This window comes from Salvelinus sp. IW2-2015, linkage group LG16 (assembly GCF_002910315.2).
Source record: "Salvelinus sp. IW2-2015 linkage group LG16, ASM291031v2, whole genome shotgun sequence".
Classification (NCBI taxonomy): Eukaryota; Metazoa; Chordata; class Actinopteri; order Salmoniformes; family Salmonidae; genus Salvelinus; species Salvelinus sp. IW2-2015.
Window position 1 is genome coordinate 5,831,940 of NC_036856.1, and position 12,065 is coordinate 5,844,004.

Consider the following 12,065-nt stretch of genomic DNA (forward strand, 5'->3'; position numbering starts at 1 on the left):
CCACTTCAATCAGTGTAGATGAAGGGGAGGAGACAGGTTAAAGAAGGATTTTTAAGCCTTGAGACATTGATTTTTTATGTGTGCCATTCAGAGGGTGAATGGGCAAGACAAACGATTTAAGTGCCTTTGAACAGGGTATGGTAGTAGGTGCCAGGCGCACCGGTTTGTGTCAAGAACTGCAATGCTGCTGGGTTTTTCACGCTCAACAGTTTTCCGTGTGTATCAAGAATGGTCCACCACCCAAAGGTCATCCAGTCAACTTGACACAATTGTGGGATGTGGGAAGCATTGGAGTCAACATGAGCCAGCATCCCTGTTGACCGACACCTTGTAGAGTCCATGCCCCAACGAATTGAGGCTGTTCTGAGGGCAAAAAAGGGTGGGGTGGGGTMGGGGGGAGCAACTCAATATTAGAAAGGTGTTCCTAATGTTTGGTATACTCAGTGTTTTTTCATGTTTTCCCCAAAGCTCCCTCTGCTGGGATCTCTTGATTGGGCCAATATTGACTTTGTGAATCTATAATTATGCCCCCTTGTGTGTAGCCTGTATTGTTGTTGTAACATTGCCTCCTATGCATTCTGAAGAAGGCGTCATACCCAAAACGTTTGTAAGGCAATAGAAATATGTTAATTTAAGTTTATTTAGCGGAGAGCTGTCTTATTTTTGTTAAACTTCAATTTCAATAATGTACCAGTTAAATTGCAGTGATCTGAAGGAACATGTCCATTCTATTKATTATATTTCTATGATTAAAATGATGCCCGCCCTGTATTCAAGAGTATGCTATGTCTCAACCGATTGTGAGCACAACACAAACACCTCAGATTATGTAAAAAGGGTCTAAGCTATAACATATAGATGGGAAAAAAACACGAGTTTACATGTTTTTAGACAATTTGACAGCCTTGTTTGTAAGCTTTTGAATGATATAAAACTCAACCGTTTATTTTTTCCAGTGATAAAGACATGGATGCCTCGTGGTAGGGTGGGGTATCGGTATCACTTTCAGACAACTTCTACCATGGGCAAATAGTATGGAAAGTTATTGATATCAAATGGAACGACCCAAAATGCTACTGGTTGACGACAATAGGAGACATGAATATCAGTGATGTACGGCTGAGTAGTGACATCTAGTGGATGATTCAGTGTCTGGTCAACACACATACGCACTTCTTATTCCTAGTCCTAGAGATATAATTGTTAAGTGCGCTCACAAGGTGTAGTTTACGGTAAATTCAATCGTCAAAATTATCCAAAACGGATCTCAAATACCTGGATGGGCTAAAGTAGTATGGTGTAAAAAAAATTGGGCCAAAATGTATTACAAAATTCTACTTTACTCTGTCAAATCGCATACATGTCAGGGGTAAAAGTAACATTTAGACAAAAGCCCACAAAGACGGTCGACGAGGAAGTGTTTGTTTGCACAACGTTCCACTCTGCCATAAAATAGGCTAGAAATCACGCATAGGCTATTGTTTCGCTGAGCACCAAAGAAAAAGATGATATTAATATGGAAATTGTTCATTTATCTGTCAATGCCATGTTTATTTTGCTTTGCGTTCATGCAATTTGTCTTTCTCACGCTTCTGAATTTGATTTCACGAAGCTTGACCAAGAAACTTATCTTAAAAATGGGCGAAAAGGTAACWATGACCCAGAATCCGAAGTTCAAGTATGAAGATTGGGGACCGACTTTTATGTCATGGAATTTTGTCAAGACCATCCTAGGGCACATGTGGACTAATGTCGGCCAAGAAGCTTTTGTGGGCAACAATGCTCCTGACTCACCAGTGATTACATTGGACGGCAAGATTACCAGTATCTACAACTATTTGAAAGGTGAGTAGACGATTGCTCGTGTGCAGTAAGTATAGTCAGTAGTATCATGCCAGTTATTTTATCAATTTCCTTTCTAAATACTAGGCTACTATAATGTTCTCTCTGTTTTTTGTCTGTCAGACAACAGACCACTGGTGTTGAGTTTTGGAAGTTGTACCTGACCCCCGTTCATGTATAAACTTTGCGAGTTCAAGCAACTCGTCAAGGACTTCAGCGATGTGGCAGACTTCCTGGTGGTCTACATTGCCGAGGCGCATTCAACWGGTGAATGATGTGGAGGTGGTCATTGGTCAAATATCCGGACACTTCCGCCTTTGCTCAATTAGCCTGGGAACGATGCTATTGGTCAAATTAATAGTACAAGACCATATAGACKTATGTGATGATGGCTTTGTAATCTATCCTAAACCTGGAGAAATTATTATAATGCTAATTTAAGAATTATAACTGATTGTGGCTTTTTATAAATCGGTTGTATTAAACTTTATAAGCTATATAGCCTAGGCTACACATATCAAGCCACTACAATCCTCACTGGGATTTTGTCTCTGCTTCAGATGGTTGGGTCTTTGCCAACAACTTTAACATTACTAAACACCGAAACCAGGAGGAGCGTCTGGCTGCAGCACAGTTCCTGGTCAAAGAGGACCCCCTGTGCCCCATCGTAGTGGATGAAATGAAAGACACCACAGCTAGTAAATATGGTGCTATTCCAGAGAGGCTGTATGTGCTGCAGGCAGGAAAGGTTGTTTATAAGGTAAGGACAGTTAAGAAAATTAAGAGTTAAGAAAAAAGGAAGTAGTAAAAAGACAACACATAGATCAAATGTCATTTTTTCTGCATAACAAAACTGATGGTGTGCAAAGGTCAACGAGAAATCAAGGTGCACTTCTTGTCTTGAGTTTTTGGAATCCTACCAAAGCATTCTTTGCTTTCTGGCTCACATGGACACATCCTGACTCAGTAGTTTTTCAGAATTATGGGAAAGGATATTTGGAACACAGTGAAGGCTGTTGAACTTCTGTTACACAGGTATTTTATTGTATTTTTATTTAACTAGGCAAGTCAGTTAACAACAAATTCTTATTTACAATGACGGCCTACCAAAAGGCAAAAGACCTTCTGCGGGGACAGGGCCTGGGATTAAAAATATATAAAGAATAAATAACAAATATAGGTACAACCATATCATACAAAGGTATAGGCCTATAAGACCTGTTAGGCACCTGAATCTCTCACTTTCTTTTGTGAGCCTCAAAGAGAGGAGTCTGTCACTCYCAGTTCACCAATAAATCCACTTGTTGCTCCTGTCTAATCACCAGTCTTCTGTCTGTTACCAGGGAAAGATTGGACCAAGAGGCTACAGCCCTGAGGAGGTGCGCTCCTTCCTGGAGAAAATGAAGTAGGAAGAGGTGAATCACATCTGTCACTTTAAAACTCTGTTTTTCTGTTATTTTTTATTATCTTATCCCATGCCCATATTATTGTGTGTAATTCTGCTCTCTGGGATCCCAATTATTCACCTTTGAGTTTGGAGACTGACAGACACAGATCAAGCCTACGGCCTTTGTAACCCGATGAAGAGAAACATGGAGAGAGACCATTCAATCAGAATGGGTGGGTTGATAAAACAAGGAATTTATCATAGGAAGTAAAGGTGGATGTTAATTCCGACTTTTTTTTATTCCAGGTTCAGGTCAGAGTTATTTTATTGTATTAACATAACTGCAATATCACAATATCATACCTTTCCAATGGCTGAATGTGAAACAAGCCCTTTGGCTGCTAGATTATCAATATATATGTCGTACTGGATCTTGTATTTGACATAACATTAAGAATTTCTCAAATGTAGGTAGGTCTATTTGATGTGTAATAGCCATATGGTAATTGCACTGGCATATCTGTAACCATTCTCTTGATACATTGTCTATGAATGTTCGTAAGTTACTTTGGGATACAACTGCTTTTTCCATGATGGTTACAGTGCAAACCTCTGGTCACTGTAATTTGATGAACTGAAAGCAGTTTTTTGCTAAATCATTTAGGAGCATTTAGAGCATGTGGTGATGAGGATATACCTGCTTATTAAAAACTCTTCATGAACTGACGTTGCCCTTGGGATCATTGTTTATAAATGAAATAAAAAATAAAATAAATTGTTACATGTTTTCATTATATGATTAATTGTTCCGAATTCTCACAAGATTATTGACTTCATACACTGAGTATACCAAACATTAGGAACACCTTCCTAAAATGAGTTGCCCTCAGAACAGCCTCTATTTGTCAGGGCATGGACTATACAAGGTGTCAGTCCTCGGCTGCTGGCKCATGTTGACTCCAATGCTTCCCACAGTTGTGTCAAGTGGGCTGGATGACCTTTGGGTGGTGAACCATTGATGCACACAAAACTGTTGAGCGTGAAAAAACCAGCAGCATTGCAGTTCTTGACACACACCGGTGTGCCTGGCACCTACTACCATATCCCGTTCTAAGGCACTTAAATCTTTGTTTTAAACAGCAACARCAATAAGGGATCACAGCTTTCACCTGGTCAGTATGTCATGGAAAGAGCAGGTGTTCTTAATGTTCTGTCAATTCAGTGTATGTAACAGAAGACGAGACATAAAGAAATTGTTCTCATCAGTCCATKTGCACATCACATGACTGCCTCACCTTGGACCTGTCCCAATGGCACCCTATTCCCTATATAGTGCACTATATGGGAATTGACTACCATTTTGGGACACAAGCCACGCCTCAACTTGTTATTGAACAGGTCACCACCCAAGCAGTAAAAATAAATATTGCAGACGCCTGCCAGATCTAAAAACGCCTGGATAGGTGTTTAACATATCAGCTAACCACATCATATGATATAGGAATCTGATAGCCGACTGCAGTGTCGATTACGTGGCATGCCACCATTGGTTAATGCAATACAATGTCGGCCTGGAACGGGACCAAGGCCACAAACAGAACAAAGACAGAAGGAACTTTGGCCCAGACATCCACCCATTTTTACAAGATAAATCAATAATCTGGCTCCATGCAGTGTATACTATTCCCATGACAGCCTCAGCTCGTAAGACATAAACACACAAATAAAAAAGCACAGTGGGAAAATCAAAGAGAAACCTGAGGCATCATAACTCAAGGTTATATGTGAATTACTAGGATACAGTGAACAAACTGTTTAGTGTTGCTACAACTTTCCAAACAATCTTGTGAGGAGGACCTAAGCCAGCGAGGGAGAGGTTGGTTGGCTCGTCCCCAGCCAGGCCACATCCTGTTGCAGTGGATGTGTCCCAAATCACATCCTATTTCCTTTATAGTGCACTGCTTTTGACCAGCTCCCTATGGGTCCTGGTCAAAAGTAGTGCATTGCAACAGGACTAGCGCGCCATTTGGGACGCGTAGAGTGAGGAAAAACGACTGGATTCACTGGAGCAGTTTAGGCCTAGTTCCTATTGTGAGGCAGGAGCCAACATGCTAGATGTCTGTCAGACCTCTCCCCTATAAGACTGGCTGCATTTGAATCCAAAAATGTTGTATSCTTCCACACTGTTTCCCCCTTAGCAAATCTGAAATAACTAAATAGGTGAGAGCTATATGAAACTCTATAGGAGCTATATGAAGTTATTTCCTAATCCCCACAGCTATCCYGTGGTTGCAGAATCAGAGAGGAGAGAAGTGGGCAATAGCTGGGACAAGTGGATGAGCTTTCGGATTGGAATACAGCCCTGAGCATAGTAGAGTGATGGGCTTGCCCAGTGTGCAGAATAAATGCAGAGCCTTATATTGGTTTGCTGTAAATATTTTGTACAGTGACAGGAGCTTGGCAGTGCTGCAATGCAAGGTGAGGGGGGCTGAGTGGCAAAGGCAACCCACAGAAAGCACATAAGGGGGAGGGAACAGGTACGAGTGTAACGATTGCTCCTGTCCATTCCCCATTACAGCAGAGCCAACCTGGCCTTATATTGGTTTGCTGTAAATATTTTGTACAGTGACAGGAGCTTGGCAGTGCTGCAATGCAAGGTGAGGGGGGCTGAGTGGCAAAGGCAACCCACAGAAAGCACATAAGGGGGAGGGAACAGGTACGAGTGTAACGATTGCTCCTGTCCATTCCCCATTACAGCAGAGCCAACCTGGGCAGGTAAGAGAAAGACCTCAGCAGAACCATCTATTCATCTGTAGTGGGTCACCGAGCTCTATCGGATCAGAGCTCAGGAGCTTAGCAGTGCTGCAATGCAAGGTGAGGGGGGCTGAGTGGCAAAGGCAACCCACAGAAAGCACATAAGGGGGAGGGAACAGGTACGAGTGTAACGATTGCTCCTGTCCATTCCCCATTACAGCAGAGCCAACCTGGGCAGGTAAGAGAAAAACCTCAGCAGAACCATCTATTCATCTGTAGTGGGTCACCGAGCTCTATCGGATCAGAGCTATGTTGCATTGTAAAACAAGACATTTTGTATAGTAGATATTGATTATTTGCTTAGCATCAATATCAGCTACATATTTAACAGTTTACAGTTGTTTAAAATTGAAATTATTTTCAAATGTGTGGTTTATGGGCAAAAAATATATAATGTGGTGTGGACATCATCACTTGTACTTACCACTACTGTTTAGAAATGGCAGCCAAGCACGCCAGAGGCAGCGAGGTTCCAGCCACTGCCTCAGTGAGAGAGAGCCAGGAGAAGAGCAGCAAAGCAGTAGAGGTACAACAAGGGACCATATAAACCTATAACTATTGTAACGGGGGAKAACATTTTTTTATATTTTTTAACAGTACATGAGTGTTGCCTGGTCAATTTGGAATGTTTGTGTCCAGCCTTGAAACAGAAAGTACACAATGATGAATGTCTTCTCAGTATCTACTAGATGTTTATTATTCAAATGGTTACCACCAAATGGGGTGTCCACTGATCTTTTGTGTCTATATGTTAAATCACAGGTGTCAGGGGGAGCCCCTTCATTGCTCCGTAGGCTGTCGTCTAGGCCAGCTCCCAGCCAGGCTCATGCCCACACTAAACCCCAGGCCCTCTTCAGCCTGAAAGGGCTCGTCGCCACCCAGAAGTTCTCCAAGGCACTTAAGGTGGGGGCACAGTATTCCCTACATAGTGCACTACTTTTGACAAGGGCTCTGGTCAGAAGTAGCYCACTACATAGGGAATAGGTTGTACTTTGGGATGTAGTCAAGGTAAAGCCCCTCAAGGAGCCAGAGGACCCATTCAAACCAATGGGACATGTTCAGTAGGAAGAAAACATTTAAGAACAGAGTGAAACTGGGAAGTTCACTATGAATATAAACGCATGTTGATGCAAACTGTTTTGCAATGGTGTGCCCTACTGAACACGACCCAGTGTTTCTTATTGAATACCTAATTGAATCACTACAGTCTGCCTGTTAAGTATCTCTTTTTAGCTTTCACGTTGTATTAATTCGGATGAATAAATMATGGATATAGAACATAAGTAGACATTGGTCGTATTCACTGGGAACAAAATGGAAGCAACGGTATGGGACGACCTGAACTTGTCCTGTAAGAAACGCTTGTTTTTGTTTTCCGTATTTTGCTACGGTGTTCACTAATGAATATGACCCTGTTGTCATACTGGATCTCTGTTAAGTTTTTAATTGTGTGTACTCAGGAACGCATTGCACTGAAGATTGCAGTGAGGAACATCCCGGCAAGGAAACCTATTGTTATAGTCAATGAGCAGGTCAGATCAACACATTCATATAGCTACACKCTAAAGTTGAACAGAACAGCCCTGATCTTTCACCAGTAGTCCAGCCACTTAGCCAACAGTTACCCCTCTCCCTGGCCTGGGCATCTCTCAGTCTAAAGTGGCTTCGTTTCATCTCATTTCCTTCATCTGCACTGATATAGAAGAAACCGGACAGACAAAAGCAAATTCCTGGTGGCCAACCGCCATGTTGCATTTACCTTTCCTCTGTTTTCAGAGCAGTGCCTATAAATGAGATAAATAAGACAATATAAATAAATAAGACAAAGGAATTTTAGACTTAAGACACATCCCTGGCTGTCTCTTCGGATTGAATCTCAATTTTAGGTCCTTGATTCCTCGTGTCTTCTCTCCTCACCTTCCCAAAGTGCATTGGAGGAGAACGGCAGAGGGGAGGAACCACAGATCTTGTCCTCCAATGCATTTGGAGAAGAAAGTGAGGAGGACTTGAGAAATCAAGGAAATATAATTGGGATTCACCTCTGCTCTTCAGGTGCCAGCGGGTTCAGCCCAGCCTGCCAAGAAGTTCCCCTGCGGCCTGGTRCATCAGATGCTGCAGGACTTCCTGTCATCTCGGCTGGAGGCGGTGGGTTATAGCGCCCCCTCCTGTGGTGGTCTGGTCAAGGCGCTGAGTGAGGAGGTGAAGGCTCTGGTGAGGACTGTGTGTCCTGACCGCTACCGGCTGGTGTGTACTGTGGCGCTAGGCCAGCTGGGTCCAGAGGGGCAGCAAGGATATGGAGGGCTGGTACTGGCTAGTCGTAGTCTCTGGGATCCCCATACAGACACCTGTGTTGCCCACACCTACCGGAGCCAAGAGATATTCTGTACTGCAAATGTGTTTGCTGTGTACTTCGAGTAAGGTAGAAGTTGACAAAGGCACTAATCCGATATGAAAGTGGTCCAATTTTTTTTTTAAGAGCTGTGACAGGGTATGCATCCCAAATGGCACCCTATTCCCTATATAGAGCTCTGGTCAAAAAATAGTGCACTATGGTCCCTAGTTGAAAGTAGTGCATTAAATAGGTTAAAGGGTGCCATTTGGGATGCAGACTCTTGAACTAGAGGTCACCAGCACTAGTCACTTCCTGTCTGTCCAATTTGTATGAAAGACTCATCTGCTGTTCTTTATAAAAACAGCAATAATCATATTTGGAGTGTACTTGAATAAAACAAATGTATTTATTTATGTATACAAGTTGTTAGGTTTAAATATTTGTTACTAGTTCTTCTCTTGGACACTTCCCTGATATCTATTGTCAGACATTTGGAGTGAGTCAGGGCGTTTTGTGTGTGGCTGCTTGTATTACTATCCTCGTGGGTACCAGAAATCCCCACACAGATAATAAAACAGTTATTTTAGGTTACGGGTCAAGGTTAGTGTAAGGGAAAATAGGATTTAGAATTGAAATTAATGTGTTCAGACAAGGATAGTAAAACATGTGAGTGAGAGAGTGTCAAGGTAATTAAATAGTATCCAAATCACCCTACTTGCTTTGAAAAGTGGCAAACAGGAAAAAAGAAAATGGACAAGAAGTTAAGTTATTGTAAAATTATATTAACAGCACTTTCCCCAAATTTGAAAAAAAATAATATATACCAGCAACAGGTGTATAATGCTTAATATTCACAGAAAATGAAATAAAAGTTCACATTTACAAGACTGCCGCTAAGTTTATGATACTAGAATTGGTTTACAAAGCTTTAACTAATCTTGAAATAACTGGGCCAATATACGTAGTCAAATTTGTATCAAAATAAAAAATAAAATAAAAAATACCTTAAGAAAAAAATAAACTGCCAATCTGCATCTCAGGTTACAATGGGTTTAACTTTCATCATCACCGTGATGGAACAGTAGGAAAACACTGACTGCTACAACAATGGCGAGAAAAAAAGGGCACAGAGTGTTAAGCACAGGCAGGGAAGAGGTTAAACACACCACATGTGGACTGGAGCAGCACTAGGTAGTATGATGTACAAAGATCTTAGTCATGCACCCCCCCCCCCATTGCATCCACACCCATGGTTTAGCCCAAGTTAGCTTTCCCCTTGACAGAACAAGAACAGCAGTCCGACTGTTTAAATAAAAAGCAACATAAAACCAGTGCAGAATAAGATCGCTCTCCTCGACAAAAACAGAACCCACAAAAACACATTCCCTARCGACGCGTCGCATCCGATCCGACATTTTAAAAACCTCACTGAGCACTTCGAAACTGTTACAGGCCCTATTCTTACTGAGGCCCAATTCGATCACGCCACTTCCCTTTGAAAATGTGGCTAAATAGTGCAAGCTAGTACATCGGGACAGTCATTCAATGGAGTGGTCAGAGTAACAGGCAGATTCAGACTCCATGTTTTCAGACTAGTTTTGTGACATACTACCTGTGGCTGAACGCGGGACCTGAAATATGAAAACAAAAAGATACATTTCTCCTAGTTCACAATGCACACGTCAGTGTTTTCGGTGGCAAAAACTGACACGTGTTCTGCACATCTCGCACTACAAAGCAATAATTAAAGCACGTATGCAGTAGTTTCCGTCGCTGGTTTCGTCACACTTGGGGTGGTGACTATAGAAGAACTGTCCTTCATTTGGAACGAGGAGGAGCAGAAGTCACCAGCCATTTTGAAAATGTGTATATCAGCATTCTGGAATTGTGTGGATCCAAAATGGCACCCTGTCCCTAGTTCTGTGCTGATGTGTTTTGGCCATGTCCTGTTATGAGCTCAGATCCTCAGTGATGGCAGATGGAGGGGGATGTCACACACTCATCGTCATGGTAGGGGAGTACTGCTGAGGGGTACAGACGGGAAAGAGTTAAAAATCAGGAAAGCCTATTAGAATGGCCTGACACAAACAAACAGTAGAGCACATACCGCAACCGTAGATATGAAGTGCACTTCCTCACTCTAGCCAAAACTGTTACTTGGCAACCGCCCAGTGCCCCCACACTACACCGCCACTCTAGTCAATGATGCGGTCACTGTGGCTTTGCCTGACTGTCAAGGTACCACCACTGGAGTCAATACTGCCCTCTAAGCCCTACAGTACATAGGCTTCTTCAAAGCTTTATTACTGGCAACAGTGGCCTCAACTTGGTCGTGTTCATTAGGCATTAAAAGGAACAAAATTGGACAGAAAAAAAGTAGGGGACAACTCATTTTTTAAACGTTTTCTATTGCATGCCCTAATGAAAACGGTCCATAGAGATGCATGGTGGGGTAGGGAACTTACATTCTCACTCTGAAAGGAGTGCAGGAAGTTTCCGCCCAACTCGTCGCCATCCCTCGGGGTTCCAGGAGGGTTGCTAATGCCACTTAGATTGTTTGGGGAGTTCTACGATAGGGCAGGAAAGAGAGTAAGTAAATTGGGCAACTAGCAGTAGCCTCAGTGCCAGTCTGTTGTGCCATCATGCCCACTCTTGACATTGACAGCAATGGAGTTGGCAAGAGCATAAACAGATCTGGGACCAGGCTAAACAATAAGTAGTAGATGCAAACAAATGTATTGCTTACGTTTTATGAAGGAAGTCAAAATGATTTGATAGGAATCTAGATATGGCCGTGTTATAATATTCACCTTGTTGAGTCCGTCCATGTCGCCAGAGCCTAAGAAAGAGAGAAAACAATTCACAGTCCAAAATTAAAACCTTCCATTCTAACTTGAACTCGTAATGCAAAAGGTGCCCCCGGTGGAAGCGTTCCTTGCATATTTGGCCAGATTAAGCGAAAGCCTGGCACCTCTGCTGAGAATCCGCCTCCTTGCTTCACATCACTGGTTTGTCTATTACACGGTGTACGTCCCATAGGACACCCTATTCACTATATAGTGCACCCCTTTTCACCAGAACCCTTTGGGCCATGGTCAGCAGTGCACTACATAAGGAATAGGGTGCCATTTGGTACCGTACCATATGTTCAGATTGACTGAGTCTGCAACTATTCCCAGCCAGTCATACACTAGTCAATACTGTTATTCCCTAAACCAAATCCCAAATTGAGACTTGCAGCTCCGGTGTTGTTGTGTCGTAACAGTGGCGGAGTAGAGTGTTACCTAGCGATCCATTCATGTGGTGTGGCTCCATGCCCGCCATGGCGCCTAAGGGTCCGTCAGAGCCGGGGCCCATAGGGAACTGCAGCATAGGAGACATAAGCACTGCCTTAGTGGTGCTTGTCCTGTTGACATGGGTACTATCAAACGAGACTGGGCCAGGGAGAAACAGTGTGCATCCCAAATGGCACCATATTCCCTACATAATGCACTACCTCTTACCAGGGCCCCCCTAAGGCTCTGGTCAAAAGTAGGGCACCATGTAGAGAATAGGGTGCCACTTGGGATGCAGCACAGTTTCATTATGGAGGACGAGAAAACTCGTAAAGATATGACTGGAAGAAACATCTGGCGATGAAGAAACATGAAACTACGTGACTGCAACAGATGTGAGGAGAGGGCTGGGGCG

General features: G+C 42.9%; 3 protein-coding genes across 6 annotated transcripts in view; 2 read left to right on the forward strand and 1 right to left on the reverse strand.

The window, feature by feature from the left end:
* Positions 1–1,382: 1,382 nt before the first annotated feature.
* On the forward strand, positions 1,383–3,955 carry dio1 (iodothyronine deiodinase 1). Its single transcript, XM_024004517.2, has 4 exons — positions 1,383–1,845; positions 1,966–2,109; positions 2,403–2,602; positions 3,186–3,955. Exons 1-4 carry the CDS (start codon positions 1,506–1,508, stop codon positions 3,249–3,251), a joined length of 750 nt encoding a protein of 249 aa, XP_023860285.1. The 5' UTR covers positions 1,383–1,505; the 3' UTR covers positions 3,252–3,955.
* A 4,065-nt stretch (positions 3,956–8,020) lies between these two features.
* LOC139028986 (dynein light chain Tctex-type 5-B-like) lies at positions 8,021–8,461 on the forward strand. Its single transcript, XM_070447709.1, has 2 exons — positions 8,021–8,038; positions 8,096–8,461. The coding sequence occupies exons 1-2, from the start codon at positions 8,021–8,023 to the stop codon at positions 8,459–8,461; spliced, it is 384 nt and encodes a 127-aa protein (XP_070303810.1).
* Positions 8,462–9,136: 675 nt separating this feature from the next.
* Positions 9,137–12,065, reverse strand: part of LOC111975687 (single-stranded DNA-binding protein 3) — a 28,154-nt gene continuing 25,225 nt past the window's right edge. For 2 of the 4 annotated variants that reach the window (XM_024004201.1, XM_024004199.2), the window contains 4 exons: positions 11,660–11,738; positions 11,186–11,214; positions 10,841–10,942; positions 9,137–10,396 (listed from right to left, as the gene is read on the reverse strand). In XM_024004201.1, the coding sequence (XP_023859969.1) occupies positions 10,367–10,396; positions 10,841–10,942; positions 11,186–11,214; positions 11,660–11,738 (240 nt within the window). In that variant the 3' untranslated portion in view covers positions 9,137–10,366. Of the gene's footprint in view, positions 10,400–10,840; positions 10,943–11,185; positions 11,215–11,659; positions 11,739–12,065 lie in introns of all 4 variants that reach the window. The other 2 variants (XM_024004200.2, XM_024004198.2) reach the window with 1 other exon arrangement.